Source organism: Penicillium canescens (assembly GCF_028828765.1).
Source record: "Penicillium canescens strain IBT 15451 chromosome Unknown utg000009l_segment0_segment0, whole genome shotgun sequence".
NCBI lineage: Eukaryota > Fungi > Ascomycota > Eurotiomycetes > Eurotiales > Aspergillaceae > Penicillium > Penicillium canescens.
This window is the reverse complement of record NW_026703971.1, coordinates 1,925,826-1,946,137: the sequence shown is the minus strand read 5'-3', so window position 1 is coordinate 1,946,137 and position 20,312 is coordinate 1,925,826. Positions and strand designations below refer to the sequence as shown.

Below are 20,312 nucleotides of genomic sequence, written 5' to 3'. Positions count from 1 at the left end.
GCGGAGCCAACAGGTTTAGGTGACCCACGAGGTCCGCCTGCAGGTATTCCTGCAGGTCCATTTGAGCCTACAAGTGCAGCTAAGCCAAGCGGCCTAATTGAGCCTACAGCTCTGGTTGAGCCTTCATATCCACCCAGGCCGATAAGTCCATTCGAACATACAAGTCTAGTTGAGCCTACAGGACGCGGTTTTACACATGGTGAAAATCACGGGCATACCTGGCCCGGCTACGGTCAAGATCCGGGTCATCAGTCCCAAAACCAAAGCAGTCGAAGTGGAACCATAGCCGCTGGTGTTGCAGGTTTAGCTGTAGGAGCGGGCGGTGCAACTCTTCTGATGTCTTCTATGAACCAAAGTGACGGTGATGATCAACACAACGTTAAAGTGGTTGGAGATGACAGTAGAGACGACGATAGTGATGAAGATCATGCCGATTATGACAGTGGATGGGGAGATGATAGTGATGAAGAGGGGGAGAGCACCAAAACAATGATGACAGTGATGAAAGCGAGGACGAAGACCAAGTCACTGATGATAGCGCTGAAGAAGGGGGAGAACATGGCAGTAATCAGGAGGAGGAAGTTGGAGACGAAGAAGGCACTGATCAAGAGGGATGGGGAGGCGAAGAAAGCACTGACCAAGAGGAGGAAGATGAAGACGGCAGCGATCAAGACGAGGAAGACGGAAGCAAAGAAGAAAATGGACAAGAAGAGGAAGAAGAAAGTGAAGAACAGGAAGGAAGCGAAGAAGATGAAGAAGAAAGCGAAGAAGATGGACAGGAAGAAGAGGAGGAAAGCGAAGAGGAGGAAGAAGAAAGCGAAGAAGATGGACAAGAAGAGGAAGAAGAAAGCGAAGAACAGGAAGGAAGCGAAGAAGAAAATGGACAAGAAGAGGAAGAAGAAAGCGAAGAACAGGAAGGAAGCGAAGAGGAGGAAGAGGAAAGCGAAGAAGAGGAAGAGGAAAGCGAAGAAGATGGACAGGAAGAAGAGGAAGAAAGCGAAGAAGAAAATGGACAAGAAGAGGAAGAAGAAAGCGAAGAACAGGAAGGAAGCGAAGAGGAGGAAGAGGGAAGCGAAGAAGAGGAAGAGGAAAGCGAAGAAGACGATGAGCAAGATGACTATGCTCACAGCTATGGTGGGGATGAATCTGGCGGAGAGGAATATGAAGATTATGATGGGGACGATGGTGAATATGAGTATGATTAAGGGCTACTTATTTACTTACATACTCTGATATATGGCAGAGTCATATATTGATTTCAAAATTCTCAAACTATTCATTAAGAAGTACAGTCAACTGCCAGTTATGGTACATCGGGTTATGGTACACTCGCGGTTATGGTACCGCTTTCGCTTGGATGGACCCACTTTTATGACTTTGACTAACAAAGTTCCCGGTTATTGTAATTTCTGACAGGATGAGGAATTAATGTACTGGCTAGTACTGCACATGTCCAATAGAATCTGATGATTGATTGAAGATATGTAGATCGGTTGAGCGATCTCTGGAGCCTACTGTCCGTGCTCTAGCGTGTTATGACACCGTATCCGAATTTAGTCCGAATACCATACGAATACTAGGGGATATTGGGTGAACGATGAACAAGCCTATCTGTCAGGATGAGGAATTAATGTACTGGCTAGTACTGCACATGTCCAATAGAATCTGATGATTGATTGAAGGTGTGTAGATCGGTTCAGCGATCTCTGGAGTCTACTGTCCGTGCTCTGGCGTGTTATGACACCGTATCCGAATTTAGTCCGAATACCATACAAATACTAGGGGAAATTGGGTGAACGATGAACAAGCCTATCCCAAAAGGCCATAGCGGTATTTGACCGCTCCTTTAGTTTGTCAATTTCTCTTATTGTAAATTCATTTCCTCCCATCTTTGCTTAGTCATCCTTATCGACCAATCTACATGCCTTGTTCCACAACTCTTCCGGACCCCCTGGCCAAGCGTACGAGACAAGGCATATCAGATGCAAAAACCCCTCGCACTCTCCGGGGAGTAAATACCCGAGCTCTGGGATGTGTTTGGCGCCAAAACGACGCGGCGTGGATGCGCTCCGACATCATGATTGACCGGTTACGCGGCTTTTATGGCTATCAGTCTGGATAGACGGGTATTGCTGTTATTAGACAATGCTTCGCCGCATATCGTCGGTGTCAGAAAGGCGCCACCACCACCTCACATCAGGGTCGTTTTCTTCCCTGCAAACGCAACTTCAATTTATCAGCCCTTAGATCAAGGTGTCAAGAAAAGCGGTCCTTACAGTACTAGCTTACTCGAGTTTTAGCAGCACCCATTTTTGCTTACTCATTTGCTACAGTATAAATGGCTACTTCGCCAAGCCATTCACCGCTTCATGAGCATTGGTTAAATAGCGCAGCATCAGCTTGTCCTAGAATTTACACTCATTCTATGATATCAAGGCCGACCAATGGTCTGTTGTAGAACTAGCGCGTACCGTATCTCTTGGAATCGACAGTTATGAGCCCGGTTAGCAAGCGTATCATTGAATAAATCAGTATTCGAGATCGCAAACCTCGAAGCCTTCCGAGCAAGCCTTCGAGCCCCTGAGCAAGTCGCTTCCAGCAAAGTCGCTTCCGAGCAAGCACGCTGAAGCCATCACAAACTCCCTCCGAATTCAAACAAGAGAACACGCCGAGATGTCACTCCCATACGACGAGCTCTACAGACATGAGCCCGCCGACGCTCAACGCTTCGGCCTAGTCCGAGCGAGCATTGTGCTACACTCCTCCGCCCAGTGGAGGACTTGGTACAGCCAAATCCAGACAGTTGCTAAGGGCAATGACGTCTGGGAATACCTCGATCCCGAGGACCAACACCCACCGGCCCTACCGACGAAGCCAGTGAGACCGAGCAAATTCGACTACGAAAGAGAGTCAGAAACAAGCGATAAGCTCACGAAGGAGGGTCGCCGGGAATACCAAGAAGACAGAAAGGAGTATGATACCGACCTAGCCGAGTACAACACTATCAAGCGAGCCATAGACCGAGTCACCGAGCGAATTCGAAACTCACTTGCGCCAGAGCTCCAGCAACTTACCGTTGACGTATTCGACGTACATACCCTCCTTATCGCACTTCGAGACCGTTTCTCACTTGCTGAAAGAGAAAGGAAGCAAGAGCTACGCACCCAGTGGAATGCTCTAGCTTCAACACCAGTCAAAGACTCTGGACTTGACGCAATGATCATGAGATGGGAAAACCTATACCAGGAATGCAAGGCTGCAGAGGTCTCATTCACGAAGGATGCTGATGATGCTATCTACGACTTCCTTACTGCTATCAAGCAAGTGGATCCTCAGTTCTCCTACACTTGGTATCAGAAGACTTTCAGGGAGGAAGGCAACGTAAGCTTCACGAGCATGCTAAATGCGTTCCGAACGGAGAGGACCGTTTTTCGGCCGAAAAAGGGTCTCAAGGCAACTCACGCTTCATTCGCTACGCTAAATGGCCAGGAAGAAGCCGGAAAGCCGCAACCTCAGCGCAAAGCTGGTAGCGGAAATGACCGAAAGAAACTGCCTAGCAATCCTACTTGCGTCTGCGAGGATAAGCATCTCTACCAAGCTTGCCCATATCTCGTCAAAGCTGTCCGACCATCAGGATGGAAGCCTGATCCTAGCATCAAGAAGAAGATCAGCCAAAACACGGAAAAGTTATCTTCAGCAGCTCAAAGAAAAGTCAAAGACCTCACTGCCAAGCTAGCTGAAAGCACCGCAAGCGATACACAAGCGCACTTCGCTGAATTTCGAGAGGACGAATCTCCCTTTAGCTTCCTAACATGGGATGATAAGCCGATAACAGCATTCCCTACCACACAGCAAGCATCAATCAAAGACAGATGGCTAATTGATACGGCTTCTACAAGGCATATCTCAAACAAACGAAGCCTATTCACTGATTTTAAGGAATCAAACGGCACTATCAAGGTCGGAGACACCTACTGCACCCTTCAAGGAAGTGGAAAAGTCAGCATCAAGGCACTTAGTCCTACCACAGGGAAGCCAGTGACAATTACGCTTGACGACGTCGAGTACTCACCAGGATTTCACACAAACCTGATCTCACTTGGAATCATCAAGAAGCGAGGTTTTATAGCGGACTTTGACAACTTAACGATCGTTAGCAAGCAGTCCGGCAAGTGTATTGCAAAGATAGAGGAAATTGGTAACCTCTTCGCACTCTCAGAGGTAGACATACTGTTTCCTGCCTCATTCGCAACAACTGCATTTGCTTCAACCACTAAGCGTTCTACCGTACCGCTTGTCTCAAAAGCAACCGCTGAAACATGGCATCGCCGACTTGGTCATATGCATGATCAACGTATCGAGAAGCTTGCCGATATGGTAGATGGCATCGAAGTCACAAAACCTACTGGTCAAGCACAACAAGACAATCCTGAGCACTGCGAAGTGTGTCAGTTGACAAAAGCGCATCGCCAAGTGTCTCGAAGAGCTCAAGGAGCCACATTCGGACCGCTTGGTCGAATTCACTTCGATCTAATTCCGATCCAAGAAGCCTATAACGGCGACAGGTGGATAACTCATTTCTATATTGATGGCATCCGCTACCATTGGGCTGCAACGCACCCACAAAAGAACGGCTGTCAGGAAGCAGTCACTAGCTTCGTGTCACAAATGAAGACTTGGTTCAACTTGCCGATCCGTGCCTTTCATTATGATAATGAGAGATCAGCAGGCAGAGCTGTCGAGGATTTCCTCACTCACTGCGGTATCGTCATCCAACACAGCATCCCCGGCACTCCTGAAATGAATTCGTTTGCCGAGCGATCTGGGGGGGTGATAATAGCAAGGATGAGATCACTTCTCGAAGACTCTAAGCTCCCTAAGAATCTCTGGCCGGAAGCAGCGCAAGCAGCTATCTATATACTAAACAGATCGCCCACCAAGCTCAATGATGGCCGCTGGATCATCCCACAACAGGAGTTTCACCAGCAAGGAACTAGCACATGGGTTCCGATCAACCTATCAAATCTTCGAGTATACGGTTGTCGCACCTACGTCAGAATTCAGGGGATCCCTCAATCCGATAAAATGCATCGCCGAGCTGAAATTGGCTACTTGGTCGGATATAAAACAGGCAACATCTGGAAAATCTGGTTTCCTAGGTCTAATACCAGCAAGTACGTCCGAGACGCAGTGTTCGATGAGAATATGAACTATTCACACCAGCCGAAAGAAGCTCCAATCATCAGCCAGATACCCTACACAGAGGTTTTCGATCAGGAAGAGCTTGAAGCAGAGCTTGAGCAGGCCCTACGCCGACTTGCTACATCACCAATCATACAAAATGAGCCACAAGATCCGCAAGAAGCAATTGAGACCCGATCTCAACAAATGCCAATTGAACAAGCCGAAGCATCACAACAAGTGTCAAAACTTCAACAATCCACTTCGCCACAATGGCAACAAGTGACCCCGTCACTCACTCCACGAATGACTCCGCTGCCAGCGAGTCTTCCGCCAAGTCCGATACCAAGCGAGGTGCCGCTGCCGACCAGCGTACCAAACTCGCCATTACCGGCACCACTCACGGCCATTCCATATGAGCCTGTTACACCGGATCAAGCGCTTCGTCCAGCTTATCCGCAAGCACCAGAACGAACAGCATTCCAGCAAGTGGACGTAGTTCCAGTACGACCAATTGTCTACACTCCGTCAAGTCCAGCACCGGCCTCCTCTCCAGATCAGCAAGTTCCGGGAAGCTTCCCCACAGCTTCACAAGGTCACCAAGCCATTCGAGATATTAACGGAGACGTCTCTACAGACAACGTTATCCAAGGCACTCGAAGAAGGACAGTGAGAAAGGACCCATACCTTGCGAGTTACTTCACGTACGATGACCAAGATGACCATGAAGGCGTACTAGCTGCATTTGCTTCCGCGCTCTCATCCACTCGCCCAGAACCTCGCTACCATCGCGATGATCTTACTCCTGAACCCCAAAGCTGGAAGGAAATGATTAATCATCCGTTTCGGGACGGTTTCATGGCCGCAGCAGGCCTCGAAGTGGAATCTATCAAGCTCCGTCAAACATTCAAAGTTGAACCACGCCCTCAGGACCGCAGCATTCAGGTCCTACCACTCAAGTGGGTTTTCAACTATAAGTATGACAGCAATGGTTTCCTCACCAAGCTTAAAGCACGAATCTGTGTTCGAGGCGACCTACAAACCATTAGCTCAGACGACAAGCGAGCCGCCACGCTTGCTGCCCGTACAGCCCGTGCAATATTCGCACTCGTTGCTGCATTTGACCTAGGAACCTTCCAACTCGACGCTGTTAACGCATTTCTCAATAGTGATCTCGACGAAGAGGTGTATACGTATATGCCTGAAGGTTTCCACGATTCAACAAGCGTCTGGAAGCTCCTTAAAGCACTTTATGGCTTACGCAAGTCTCCGAAACTATGGCAGCAAGAAGCCACACGCGTTCTTAGAAAGCTTGGATTTCAGCACGTACCAGAGGATATATGCCTATTCACGAGAAATGGAGTCATTGTGTTCTTTTATGTGGACGATATAATTATCGTCTACCACCGAGCGAGATACCAGGAAGCTTTAACGCTGCGCCAACAGCTTAAAGAGCACTGGGAACTTCGGGACATAGGAGAAGCAAGCTGGTTTCTCGGCATTCGCATCCTCCGGGATACTAAGCAGCATAAGCTATGGCTTTGCCAGGATTCCTATATCGCATCAATGGCCGCCAAGTATGGTCTTACCAACGGACGAAAGGTTACAACACCTCTACCAGTCAATCGCATGACTCGGTATACGGGACAAGCAACTAAGGAGCAGATTCACGAATACCAGCAGAAGGTAGGATCAGTCATCTATCCAACAGTCATCACACGTCCAGATGCTGCCAAAGCAGCAAATCACTTGGCCGAGTTCCTCACGAACCCCGGACCCGAACACCGAGAAGCAGCAAACCGCCTTATCCAGTATCTCTACCAAACAAGGTTCCTTGCTCTCGAGTATCATCCAACTCTCACGGAGTCTGCACTCCACTTCTTTAGCGATGCATCATTCGGAGATCACGTTGATCGGAAAAGCTCAGAAGGCTTCCTCTGTAAGCTGTTTGGAGCAGCAGTCGACTGGAAAGCCAGCAAGCAACGAACCGTCACAACGTCGACAACTGAAGCCGAGCTGCTAGCTATATCTGAGGCTGGCAAGTCAGCTATGTGGTGGAAAAGGCTACTTCACGCAGTCAATCTCGACTATCAATCAGGACTAGACATCCACTGCGACAATCAGCAAACCGTCGATCTTCTCACTAAGGAGCAACCTCAGCTTCGCACCAAGCTTCGCCACGTCGATATCCACAATAACTGGCTTCGTCAAGAAGTTGAAGCCGGCACTATCTCAATCAAATGGGTTCCCACAGCCGAAATGGCCGCCGATGGACTCACTAAGCTGCTTCCATCACAGTCCCATGCGCAATTCATTCAGACACTAGGATTGGTCGACATTAAGCACTTGGTGGAGGACAAAGTGGCATGAAAGAGAAGCAGAATGGCTGCTGAGGGGGTGTGTCAAGAAAAGCGGTCCTTACAGTACTAGCTTACTCGAGTTTTAGCAGCACCCATTTTTGCTTACTCATTTGCTACAGTATAAATGGCTACTTCGCCAAGCCATTCACCGCTTCATGAGCATTGGTTAAATAGCGCAGCATCAGCTTGTCCTAGAATTTACACTCATTCTATGATATCAAGGCCGACCAATGGTCTGTTGTAGAACTAGCGCGTACCGTATCTCTTGGAATCGACACAAGGGATTATAAACAACGTTACGCACCATTATCGAAAGAAATTGATACGTTGGATAACTGATACCCTTGATCATGGACTCGATCCTCGCGTGAAGATGAGCATCTTTTACACGGTTGTTTGGATTATTCAGGCTTGGAAATTTCGACTATCGGATCAAAGGATTCTAAATTGCTTCAAAAAAAGCACTTTAGTTCGTGCGGAGTCATCTCCATCTCCAATCGATTCTCAATCGATTGTAGCAGACGTGAGCGTACCGACCGAGTCCAACCCGACCGACTCACCTCCAATCGATTATCAACCGAATGTAGAATCAGGGTTAAGCGAGGCAATAAGGGCTCTATATGATGAAGTAGCTGAAAAGCTTGGCAATGATGATATCATACCATTAGATGAACCTGTTGAGATATTGGCTCAGTGAGCCTGAGGCCTCAACATCTCTGAATTCATGCGCAACGACCATATAGGGCTTATTAGATGTTTTGTACCATGGAACTCTTGCAGGTCCGTCGCACTCTCGCTTATTGTATTTTTACTACTACAAATAGCTGTAGAAGTACCTCTTCAGGGAGTCAGAATTAAAACACCTCATTTTAATGACAAAACTTCTTGCCAAGAGAACCTCCATAGTCAGATATTCCAACAGAACCTACGGACGAAAGCAGCGTGCCTGAACAGCTCGAGGGTGAAGATGTATATATTGCCAGGGATCGAATAACCACAGAGGGCCCAGAAGCTGCTGCTGATGACGAATATATATCTGGGCCCCCTCCAGAGCTTCCGTCTAATACTGCTACTGTACTAGGTTATCTACAGGATATACTACTATGGGTTGGTAGCAAGAAGAGCAGCACGTCCGACAGATTGAGGGTCTAATCAGCGATTTTGGCAGCAGGAAGCAGACGGACCAAGTGTGCGTAATCTCCTTCACTAAATCTGCGATCACATGATAAAAATGCCAAGGATCGATATCCGCCAATTAAACAATGATTTGTTTCACTATTCATTTGAAAGTAATTGTGACTAAGCACTCACCGACAGTCGGTCCCCTCCTGTCAGTGAGCCAATGCCTAAACACAAACCAATGCCTAAACACAAAAAATTCAACTATTCAATTTCAAACCCAATTCTCTCCACCAAAACAATGCCGTTTTCTACCGAAAAAGAAGAGATCTTGCTCTCAAATGCCCTTGAAGCCTATAATTCTGGTCAATTTAAGAGTATCAAGTCTGCAGCCTCCCATTTTAACGTGTCAAAGTGGAAGCTGCGAAACCGAAATGAGGGCCGACCGAGTAAAAAAGGGCGTGCAGCTACCAATAAAGCATTAAATGAGTCGCAAGAGAAGTCTTTGATTCATTGGATCGAGCTCCTTAATTCGGTCTATACACCACCTAATGCTTTTGATATTGAGGATGCTGCAAATCGCATTTTACAATACTGCGGTTCCGACCGACGGGTTAGTAAAATGTACGGATATCAATTTATCCAACGTTTACCACCCCATATTACCCTCCGAACCCAAAAACCTATAGAAAAAGCGAGAATCGAGGCTGAATCTCACGGTGAATTAATTCATTGGTATGAGGTTTTTGGTGATTTTCTCAAAAAGAATAAGATCCAAGCCAATGAATTATATAATTGGGATGAAACTGGCTTTCAACTAGGCATTGGAACAAAGGAAAATGTCGTGTCTACCCGCCAAAATGAGACTATTGGAACCGGTGGAATTGGTCAGAATATTACTGGCATTGAATGTATTTCAGCTGATGGCTGGGTTATGCATCCTTGGTTCTTGATTCGCGGTTCTGAGCATATGGAAGACTGGTTCGAAGACGACGATAATATAGCCAATTACCGGGTTATTAAACCAACTTCTAAAGGCTGGACAGACGATACAACTGCAATTCAATGGCTATTGGACTTCCATTTCGTCACGAAAAAGCGAGTTACCAAAGGTAGACCTAGAGTTCTACTTATGGACAATCATGGTTCTCATGGAACCCCGGAATTCGAGCATATCTGTCAAAGTTTTAACATCATTCCTTATTGGTTTATTCCAAAAATGACACATCGATGTCAACCTCTTGACGGTAAACCATTCTCAGTTCTTAAACAGCGTTTTCGGCGGAAGAACAATGAGATTGAACGCTGGGGTGGCGATGTCAATGATAAACGGCATTTTTTTCGAATGATCAAAACAGTCCGCAAAGACACATTCAAATCGCAAACTATCAAATCAGCATTTGCGGATACTGGCATTTGGCCTTGGGATCCAAAACTTGTTCCTGATCAAATTGATCCTGGGTGGGAAGATGAACCAGTGATTGAAATTTATGGTCATACGCCCTCCCCCGAAGCCGAAATCCCAAGTTCACAGACGAATTCACCACCAAATACACCTCACAGATGGTCAAAAATTGAGGATAAACTCGAAACAATCCTCGAAAATGATGAACCAGACGTTTCAAAACTCCAAAAGCATGTAAAACGTGCTATTCGTGGAGGTAAACAGGCGCTTCAAGATCTGAACCTTGCAAAACAAACGATCAAAAGGATGCAAAAACACAGAATTCCGATTAAAAAATCACGACGTATTATAAAAGGAGCTTCAAAATCCCCATTATCATCAATTGCGGGCAATATCAGAGTTCATCGACGTGCTGCGAACGAAAACAGAGTTGAGATCTGTCGTGAGATCGGAAATGCAAGAATTCGAGACTATTGGTATCGCGCCCAACAAGCTCTCAAAGAAAAAGAAGAGGCATCAGGAGAGAGAGATTATATTGATGAAAATAGTGAGCTATTTAAATGGGTAGATCCAGATGATATGTTGGGAGGAAATTAGGTTTGAAATTGAATAGTTGAATTTTTTGTGTTTAGGCATTGGTTTGTGTTTAGGCATTGGCTCACTGACAGGAGGGGACCGACTGTCGGTGAGTGCTTAGTCACAATTACATTGTCGCTGGGTGTTTGCATCTTCCCCAAGTCCGTGGCATACTGCGCATATTACGACGGTGCTTAACTTCCTCCACCCAAGTACGGTTAATCTGGTTAGATGCTATGAATCTTTCCACAAACTTCTCATTTCCTTTCGCCACTTGATCCTCAAAAATTTCTATCGCTTCCTGCATCACTGTTCTGAATTCTGCGACCTGGATTTCCAGAGGTACAGCCTCTTGGTCATCCTCCTCATCCTGCTCCGACTCACTTCCTGAGGAGTCTAATGGTGACGCGAGGGTGGTGTCTTGCATTTCGATGTTTCCATGCAACTTCCGAGTGCGGAGTCCCTCTCTCGACGCAAACTCAGGTAGCAGAACCAATCGTTCATCTTTCCAGAAAGGATAGACCGTCTGACGACTAACAGTTTCAAAAAAGTCCGGACTAGATGACTCAAAACAATGAACAATGTGTTTGCAGATAAGGAAGCGACTGTGCAGGAAGGATTTGCATGAACAAACCCAGTTGACCGGACTTGTGTGGTATTCCTTCAACTTGTCGGGTTCGACGGTTTTAGAGGCCTCTCTTCGCCACTGCTTCTTAAATGCCTCTCTCCATCGAGCTTTGAATATGCGGAACTGCCCACTGGAAATAGCTTTCATTCGATGGATAGCATCTGGGAGAACTCGCGATGCCAAGACCCACACCACCAGGTCAACTCGCGGCCGATTGAATCGATGAAGATAGTCGTGCTTCAGTGTTCGCCAATGCGGCTCCACGATCATTGTTGTCTTCGCCACCGGGATCTCAGTAGAGTCAGCAGCCCGTGCCCACAACTTCCATTGGTTAGGGCAGTACCAGTTGACATGCAGATAAGCCCAAAGCCGGTAATACCCTCGGGCCTTACACCAGACCAGGTATGTATCTCTGCCGCACATTCATGATGCAAAGTTGTCGAGCACTTGTAAGTGCCGTTAGAATCAGGGATAAGAGGATGGAGGTTAAAATGTCGGCAGAAAATCTCCAGAACCGTGTCACGGTCCTCCTTCGTGGCGGGCTCAAGTCTCCCCATTTCATTGATTTTCTCACCCTTTGACGGGCATGAGCAATCGCCAAATCTATGGCTCACCGGTCGGCGGACCGGTAGCGAACCCCAGCAGATCTCCAAGTCTGGAATCTGCTTTTGAGCCTCCTCGGGCCGGTAATGATTTTGGGTGTTGGTGCTTTTGGACGAATTGAGTTTCGTACCTACGGCCCGCTTGACATGCCAGTAGCAAAGCTGAACTTTGACCCCAGGCCATACGGTGGTGACCGCTGCAAGTTCGGAAGGATCCTTATCAACCGCGACGCATCTCGGATTGAATCCGAAAATTTTCAGTCGCTCCAGAAATTGTTGAATAATGTATGTCATCGCCCCAGGATCCGCACGGACGGGTTTCCCCTCGGCTAAATTGGCCTGCGGGGGCTTTAGCAGCTCGACCAGACAATATGCAAGCGGAACACCAGTACCTTCAACTTCAGCTAATACCGCGAATAGATCCATCCCGCCACTGTTAGTTCCAAATGTCGAGTCCATCACCAATTGTGGGGCTGTATTGCGAAGCTTCTGGATAGGTTCGGACGCGAAAAACCCCAATGCCCTCAGGTTTCCTGCCGTGAAGATCCCGTGGTGATCGCGATAGTGACTGTTTTCAGAAAGAAGCATGGTAGCCGAAATGAAGGGGTCTAGGTCTCGCTGCCAGATTTCCGCGTTCGCTTTCTGCCAGAGATAGTAGACTTGATGTCTAGTCACTGGTTTTCCTTCCGGAATCTGTCGAATCTCGCGGTATATTTCGGATGGAGTTTTGGTCGATACAAGTGAATTGATAAGGTCTTGCACAACTGGTGATAGTTCGATGTCCTCATAAGGTGCATGCCATTGGTGATGGATCGAAAGGGACATGGTTCGATTTTGTAAGCATGGCCGTATAGTGAGCTTGCTTTGGCATGGAAATCGCGTCATACGGCGGCCATCCCGCTGCTTCCCGACCTCTACCATAGGTCGATAGCTTTTAGCACGCATCAGATCCTGAGAGCAGTGGTACTGGTATGTGCAACTTTGGAAATTCGTTCCCATGTGGGTGAACCGGAATCCCCCTCGTTTCCAAATCAAGTCCGTGAGATCGCGCATAGCCCCGTTCATCTCGGATCTAGGATATGTGCCACGGTCGACATCGTGTTCACTCCCTCCTACAGTTTCTGTGACACGTACAGAGCCAAACTGGACTGGCAGAGTATCTAAATCGAACAGGTAGTTCCCGTTCAATACCGGGGGGTGGTTCTGAGGCAAACGGGTTAGTATCGCGTCAATAAACCCGGACTTCTCGGTCCTTGGTTCTGGATTTCCTTGCCCGTGTTTTCCAATTGTGAAGAAGCTGAGCAAAATTGCCCCAATCGTCAAACTCCAGAGAACGTTTCTGGCTATGACGCCTGCAAGTTTTGTTCCGTTTCCCTTTCTTGGTGGCTTCAAATTCATCTGCAGCATAGAATTTTGCGCATTTGCTGCAAAAGACTTTGTTTACAGCACTTTCTTGAGGGTCCATGGTGGAGGAGGATGACAACAACAATAGTGTAACTAGTTAGTCATGAAATATTGCGTGTGTAAACAGAAACCAAAACGGGAAAGGTTGCGTTGGTGACTAATCTAAAGTACATCACATGATCGCAGATTTAGTGAAGGAGATTACGCCCCCATTTTCCTAATACTCAAGCACTCCCCAAGTCCAATGGAGAAATCATTTCCGCCTGCTCATCCAACTATCAGAGATGCCCAGGACCAGTGCTATGGCCACATTTCTGCCATATTCCCCAGCCCCCCGTCCCTCTTCCCTTCCTCGTACCTTGTCTCTCGGGTTGATGTCAGTTGTGCCCGTGAAACTCCACTGTGACATTCTTGCCCTTTCGATGGCATGGAGGAAGCGCTTCAGTCATTGACCGCAGAGAAGATGCAGGGCCGCTAAGACTTTGAAATAAGTGAACGGAGCGATAAGGGGACTGAGGCGGTTCTGCCATGCCTTAGTATAGGGATACTTTTTGATTTAGGGACGAGGTCATATTGTGGACGCATACAAAGCCTTATGAAGCGCCAAGCTCTTAGTCTGCCCCTCCGTCGCAAACCCAGATTGCGTTGCCGTCAACAAGAGGGCAAAGTCCCAGTTATAGGCGCCATGCACATATGGAGGAGCTCGTGATGTGTCTGGTACTTGGCGCAATATCCACGGAAAAGGGATACCACGCTGGAAGGCGTAGAGCTTGTTTAGATGGGAGAGGTGCATTTTGCCGTATCTGTATCGTCTGTTATCAGGTGGGGATTGTGGTATCGTTGTGAAGTAGGTTCTGTACGAGGGCTCATCGTTAGACTAGGTAAGGGTTGTTGGGAAGAGGTTGTTGTGTTGCTGCGCGATCGTGAAGTTGATTTGCTATTGGATTAGCGCTATATAGGATGTCAGGAAGCCTAGGACTGATTGATTCACATTGTTTTAACATATATCTTATACCCCCCACGACAAGTCCATAAGCGAACCGTCCTCGAAGAGCCACGTTTGTACCACGCAACGCTACCGAAATAATATATTCCACTGCGCAACTCATAGACAGGCACTTAATATTCCCAACCTTCTCAACTTAGTATCTTCATCATATCTTCATTTTTCCAATACCCAACATGCCTTTTGAACAGTTCAGGCGCAACCGCGACACAGCGAACATCTGCATGGAACGGATGATGAATGATGCCTCCAACCATGAAATTTTGACTGAAGTCTTAAGTGAGGGACGTGAGAGATTTTCGGACCATGTCTATGAATTGCCCAAGGATCAGATGACCAAATTAAGCCTTCCCGATGTCGCCAAATACAAATTTCAACTCCATGCATCCTTCGACAAGCCAGACCAAAATGCCCACTATTCGGATCATTCCAATGTCATTCTTGTTCGGAAGACCGAACAAATGGGCACGTGGCTTGAGCCGGACACCAAACCCCTGCCACTGGTCTGTCTACACCGGAGGTCATGCCTATCATCTCAAGTTGGCAGAGGCGGACGGGGCTCAGGGATTGTCGATAGTACTTCGAGACGATTCCAGCTTGGATTGGAAAAAACCACCAGAGCCTATAGTTGACCCTTTCGTTACTTACCATATCGGGTTCACGAATTACCAGGAACAACAGATCTCTCTTCTAGCCAAATGGGTGGTCAAACAGTTGGATCACCATGAGCTCTCTACGGCGGCTGATGAGCAGTTTGTCTTTGGGCTTGCATTCGTATTCTTCGTGGTCCCAACAACACCACAGATCTTATCCGAGATTTTATAAAAATTAACAATCACAACATTGACCCAGCTACTCCCAGTGTATTTCTCACTGGGGTACGGCTTGCGGATCCAGACGAAGATACCAGCACTTGGGCCAAGAGATGCTATTCGATCTATCGAATTGAGACTGATGCTCTTCCTCAATTCTTCACTCTCTCTCGATTCCTCATTTTGCCCCGGTCATAATTCTCGGTACGTTCAGTACCAATGAACCTGCGTTGGCGATCGAAACTCAATAAGGAATGGTCTCGCTATCCCACACCCAGATATTATCACTATAGCCCCTTAAATCCTCACAGATTGAGACAGATGGTCAATTAGGTCCTCTGGAAATCATTGATCAGTGCCTCCATTCTCGGTACCGATTTTATCATGTTCAGCTGTAGGACACGGGGATTGTGCTCTAGCATCTGGCGGGATTGGAGGTCGCTGGAGTTGGGCACCGTCGATCACCAGTATGGATGGATGAACACCAATTCTCTAAGTTAGGATATCTCAAGTCAAATTATCTTTATTCTATCTATATCATTAATAACTAAGTAGGTAAAAAAATGTATAGAAAAAGATATTGAAAGGACATTGAAAAAAATTTACGGCCTTCAGGCATACAACGTGCCCGACATTGAGAGGTCGCATCGATATAGATAATCCTTGGGGTCCACCCAGAGATTCTAATTAACTCAATAATTGGCTTAGGGCTTGTCGTTCCATCTTCCATCGAACTCATCACTTCTCTGCCTTGTGAGACTTGTGAATCATGCCAGAGTCAAGCTCTTGGGCTTTCAGAGATGAACTTGGTAGTTCACTCGGTGAATCAGTATGGCCTAATTCAGCCATCGGAGCAGTGTGGGCTAACTCGGCAAGGGGAGCAATATGGCTAAAACTTCCCGCGGCAAGTTCGAAGGTCTGTGCCATCGAAGATGATGTATTTTCTTGTCGATTCCTTATCCTTAGGCGCCAGGAAAACAGGAACAGGCCGCCCATAGCGAGCACCAAGCTTAACGAAACACCAATACCGATTCCGACCTTCGCACCGCTTGAAAGCTCGGATTCCGTGCTATTGTTGCTGTTGGTGCTTGTACTGGTACTCGTCCTGGTACTATCCGCAGTACCGGTGGCACCCGCCACTTTGATGGTGGCAAAGTCAAGACCCGCGATCGTTGGTAGTGCGGCGCTGGGGTTGATAGGCCAATATGAATTGATCGATGTGGGACAGGAAGGAGTAGCAAAACTTGATGGAGGGTCGCCATTTGTAATCACAGCAGACCACTGGCTTTTCAAAGCATTGTAGTCGGCCAGAGTTGTTGGCGTACTAACCTCGGAAGTGGTATATGAAACAAGCCCGTAGTTACTCGCTCTACGTGATGTTAATATGTATCAAACGAGAATCAGGGATGCACCTTACTCTTCCCTCCACTCATATATGATTGCACCACTCCAAATACGTGACATATTCGACTCAAAAATCGCGGACTGGTCTCCGAAGAGCCGCGGAGCCATGTTGCAACCATCTTCAGAAAAGAAGACGGGTACCGATAGGCCTTCTACTTTCGACGTCAATGTATCGTAGCCAGAGTCGCTTATGGATGAATTGCCACACCACTGGTATCCATTGACTGAATAGAAGTCGACGGCATCGTCACTGTTACCTCCACACACAAGGTATTCTCCTAGTGCTTGCATATAGGTATACTCTGCACTTGTGGCGTATCCAATCGGTAACGTTATAGGACGATACTGTCTTGCGGCAGTATAAGCTTTCATATCGCGAGCTGCAGCCTTTAGATACGGGGCTAGATCGACCGACGTATAGCCTATTTTATGCATTCAGATCGTGTAAAGCCCTTGAGCGTGGAAGTTTCATACCTGAAATCGTTTCATCTCCAACAAGGAGCCCCAAGAGATTGCTGTACCCGGCCATTGAATCAAGAACAGCCGCGTATTGTTCGAAAACGTCCATTTGCCATGTGGAGTTGACCTTGGAGTTGGAGATTTCAGTATCAATATGTAGAGAACACATAGCAATCGGAAAATCTTACTATGTTCGAGCTGGTTGTGATATTCACAAGGCTCCCATCCCTAGGGCTCCGAAAGGAATATGATCATTCATGAATATTCATGAATATTTGCGAATATGAATAATATGAATTGCATAATATGAATATGAATAAGAGACTTATTCATATTGCATTATTCATGAATATTCATGAATGATCATATTTATTCATATACTGAGAGAGCATACATTACCGTTCATGTTGTTACGTCTCAATACAGGAACCCATTTTCGTGTGCCTAAGACTCTATAACAAATGCGTTCACCATCTCTAAGATATTACATTCCCATAAATCTTAATATTATCACAATCACTTTTTTGGAACGCTATTTTTGATACTGTCCCTTCAGTAGCATAAGCCACCGCATAGTCTCCGCATTTAGACAGTGTCTCCTGAGCCCCAATACATCCCTGGCATTGCTGAACTCGCGTTCAATCCCTACCTCCGCTGATGGAATTGGCAGGTAATCTCGGGCTGCCTTTGCCATGAGTGGAAAGCTAAATACATTCGCCTTCCACCATTTGAGAACCCATTCCTCGTCTGCATCGTCAATCATATGGTGGGACCAACTCACCGGTGGCGCGTCTGGATATCTATCAATGTCTGAAAGAAGCGTCCGCTGTGATGGCTGTACTTTTCGCAGCGTCCTCCACATAGTCTCGGACATTCCCGGCGGGCGATCCACTACACACGACATGGACAACTCCTGCGGATACTCCCTCTTTAGGAACTCCCGCACTTGAGAGATGATCAGTCCCGCATCTTGCTCGCTCATCTGCGGTCCAATCAAAGACGATTTAATACGCGGGTCTAGGACGGAAGCCACGTAGTAAAGAAGATTGGTGTCCATCTCCCTTGCAAACTTGTTCATCTTTTGGATTCCTCTTTCCACCGCATCCCGGATCTCGGTATCCACACCTTCAAAATCACCTTCGGCTTTTTGAACCTCGTCAAGGAGGTCGTCTAGACTCCAATAGATAGGCAAGCTCTCAACAATCGTGGGACAAGATTTTGATACGGAGTTGGTGTGATCCCAGAATGGCTTAAGAACCTTCGCTACTTGTTGAAGAATCGACCATTCGTTCTCGTTTAGTTGAAGGGCGTGAACTTCTGGATGCATCCGAACAAATTGTCCAAGTTCCTTCTGTAGCCGAAGGGCGTCCGCTATCATGATACAGGTTGAGTTCCATCGAGTGTCAACATCGTAGCCCACTTGCTTGGCTGGTGACACATCTTTCCAATTTTGGCGGCGCTGTGGACTGCGGGCAACCCATAGGGTCAGCAGCCGGATCTTCATGATTGCTCCCTTCGTGCTGTGGGCAGAGGTGAATGTTGGGCTACTTTGTGTGGCCATGTCGTCCAGTATAGCCTTCGCCTCTCGAGCTGAGCCGGCCCTCAGGGAAGCGAGTACGTCCCTGCAAATGAGATTTATGACGTGGGCAAGGCAAGGAATGAAGCTCTGCCGTCCACGAAACCGCATAAGAGGTCTGATGCGAAATTGGTCGTCTTTATCGTCATAGTTCTTGAGAAGCTCGGCGTGAAGACTGTCGCAGAGAGTTACATTGTTGGCAGCATTATCCCCCGTAATTGTGAGGAGCTTTGGCGCGACGTCTAGTTCCTCAAGCATTCTAATCACAATTTCCGCAAGGTTCTCCCCAGAGTGCGGTCCACATATGTCAGTAAACTCCAGAAGCTCTTCCCGCTTCTCAAACTCGGGTGAGATCCAATGGCCAATGATGCCCATGATCGCTATCTGATTCTCCGATGTCCAAACATCAAGAGACAGCGCAAGCGTGCGACTACTACTGGCTAATTCTTCTTTCACGCAAGTCCGGTTTTTGCGAAATTCCTCCTTGATCCTGTTGAAGAGAGTGTCGGCCGTCTTGATGGGTAATATAGCCCCTGTCGCTTCAAAAAGTGCCCTAAATGCCGGATGCTCCACTACCGTAAACGGCTGTCTCGTTTGGACAACCCATTGTATCAGCATTTGTTCAAGGCCCGCCCTTTCTTTTGCAGGTGTCAAAAAACTGTCCAGGGTCGTTCCGATAGTTGACGATGACGTGATGTCTGATCCGGAACTGATGCGGTGCTTAGCCTGGAGATGGGCCAACAAATTCGAAGTGGAGCCATAGCGTGCCGAATCCCTGGATGACCAACTGCACTGCCTACAGACTAAGAGCCGATCCTTCTTTGGTGGCCCACCCTTTCGACGCCAGGTGTTGTCTAGCTCTGTGATCCAGAAATGCTCGAGGGTCCAGCTAGAATATGACTTGGCTTTTCGTCTCTTGTAAGGCGGTGGGCTACTCTGACTGCTAGTCAACCCTGATAGCGTGGGATCTAGCGGTGCGGGCGAAGACCTGGGAATGGGTAAGGACCGCACGGATGGGGACGCCTCTTCGCCTCCTGTAAACTCGGATGGTGCTGGCGAGCAGGGGCTCTCTATTTCACGAATATTTCCTTCCCATGGCTCAGGGAGTAGGGAGGGTGTGCCATTGTTCAGAGCATTGTAGTCGCGACGCGGAAGACCACGCGTCTTTCGCACAAATGGGTTAGGTGAGGATGCCATTCTGTATTTGCCCAGTGTTAGTAGTCCAAGTGGTACCTGGGAGCGAGGCGGGGCACACCTTTAGTATCACTCGACAATACTTGATAGCATGGCGGGTCGGAAATGAACGGTGAGAATGAAACAATGATGGGGAAACACTAGCTGTGCTTTCGCCTGATGCAATCCCAGTAAAGTGGAAAGTTGATAGGTCTTTTCTTTACACGCGGCGGTTTCTCGCTCGCGACTCTCATGGTAAACAATCTGTAACCTGCATGAGAAGTGAGTTAAGGTGGCATGATAAACGCGTTTTTACGTGCCAATAGTCATGGTTATAATAAATCTAAACTTTGGAGTAGATCGAGTGGGAACAAGAGAAGTTATGGTAGTCGATTTAACTAGAGCAGCAAAGATGTGGAAAGACGACTTGTAGATATATATAATTTCGCTCGACTTTCTGTAGCAACCGTTGGTCACCAAAACTAGACATTTACCTATAAAAAATCACGAAAAATAATGACGCAGAATACATAGAGCTTACCGAGCCCTACAATATAGGGTATATACTTCAGAACATGGATTGCATGGGAAATATTTTCTACTTATG

At 47.3% G+C, this 20,312-nt stretch overlaps 4 protein-coding genes across 4 annotated transcripts; 1 reads left to right on the top strand and 3 right to left on the bottom strand.

Moving 5' to 3' along the window:
• Positions 1 to 165: 165 nt before the first annotated feature.
• N7446_012031 (uncharacterized protein) lies at positions 166 to 1,249 on the bottom strand (the record flags this gene model as incomplete). Its single annotated transcript, XM_058520773.1, has 4 exons — positions 166 to 175; positions 219 to 343; positions 483 to 1,117; positions 1,225 to 1,249. The coding sequence occupies 4 exons, from the start codon at positions 1,247 to 1,249 to the stop codon at positions 166 to 168; spliced, it is 795 nt and encodes a 264-aa protein (XP_058367059.1).
• A 9,519-nt stretch (positions 1,250 to 10,768) lies between these two features.
• Positions 10,769 to 12,696, bottom strand: N7446_012030 (ATP-dependent DNA helicase PIF1; the record flags this gene model as incomplete). Its single annotated transcript, XM_058520772.1, has 2 exons — positions 10,769 to 11,590; positions 11,662 to 12,696. The coding sequence occupies 2 exons, from the start codon at positions 12,694 to 12,696 to the stop codon at positions 10,769 to 10,771; spliced, it is 1,857 nt and encodes a 618-aa protein (XP_058367058.1).
• A 1,761-nt stretch (positions 12,697 to 14,457) lies between these two features.
• On the top strand, positions 14,458 to 15,106 carry N7446_012029 (uncharacterized protein; the record flags this gene model as incomplete). Its single annotated transcript, XM_058520771.1, has 2 exons — positions 14,458 to 14,784; positions 14,822 to 15,106. The coding sequence occupies 2 exons, from the start codon at positions 14,458 to 14,460 to the stop codon at positions 15,104 to 15,106; spliced, it is 612 nt and encodes a 203-aa protein (XP_058367057.1).
• Positions 15,107 to 15,831: 725 nt separating this feature from the next.
• Positions 15,832 to 17,125, bottom strand: N7446_012028 (CAZyme family GH72; the record flags this gene model as incomplete). Its single annotated transcript, XM_058520770.1, has 3 exons — positions 15,832 to 16,462; positions 16,511 to 16,919; positions 16,972 to 17,125. 3 exons carry the CDS (start codon positions 17,123 to 17,125, stop codon positions 15,832 to 15,834), a joined length of 1,194 nt encoding a protein of 397 aa, XP_058367056.1.
• Between the last annotated feature and the right edge of the window lie 3,187 nt (positions 17,126 to 20,312).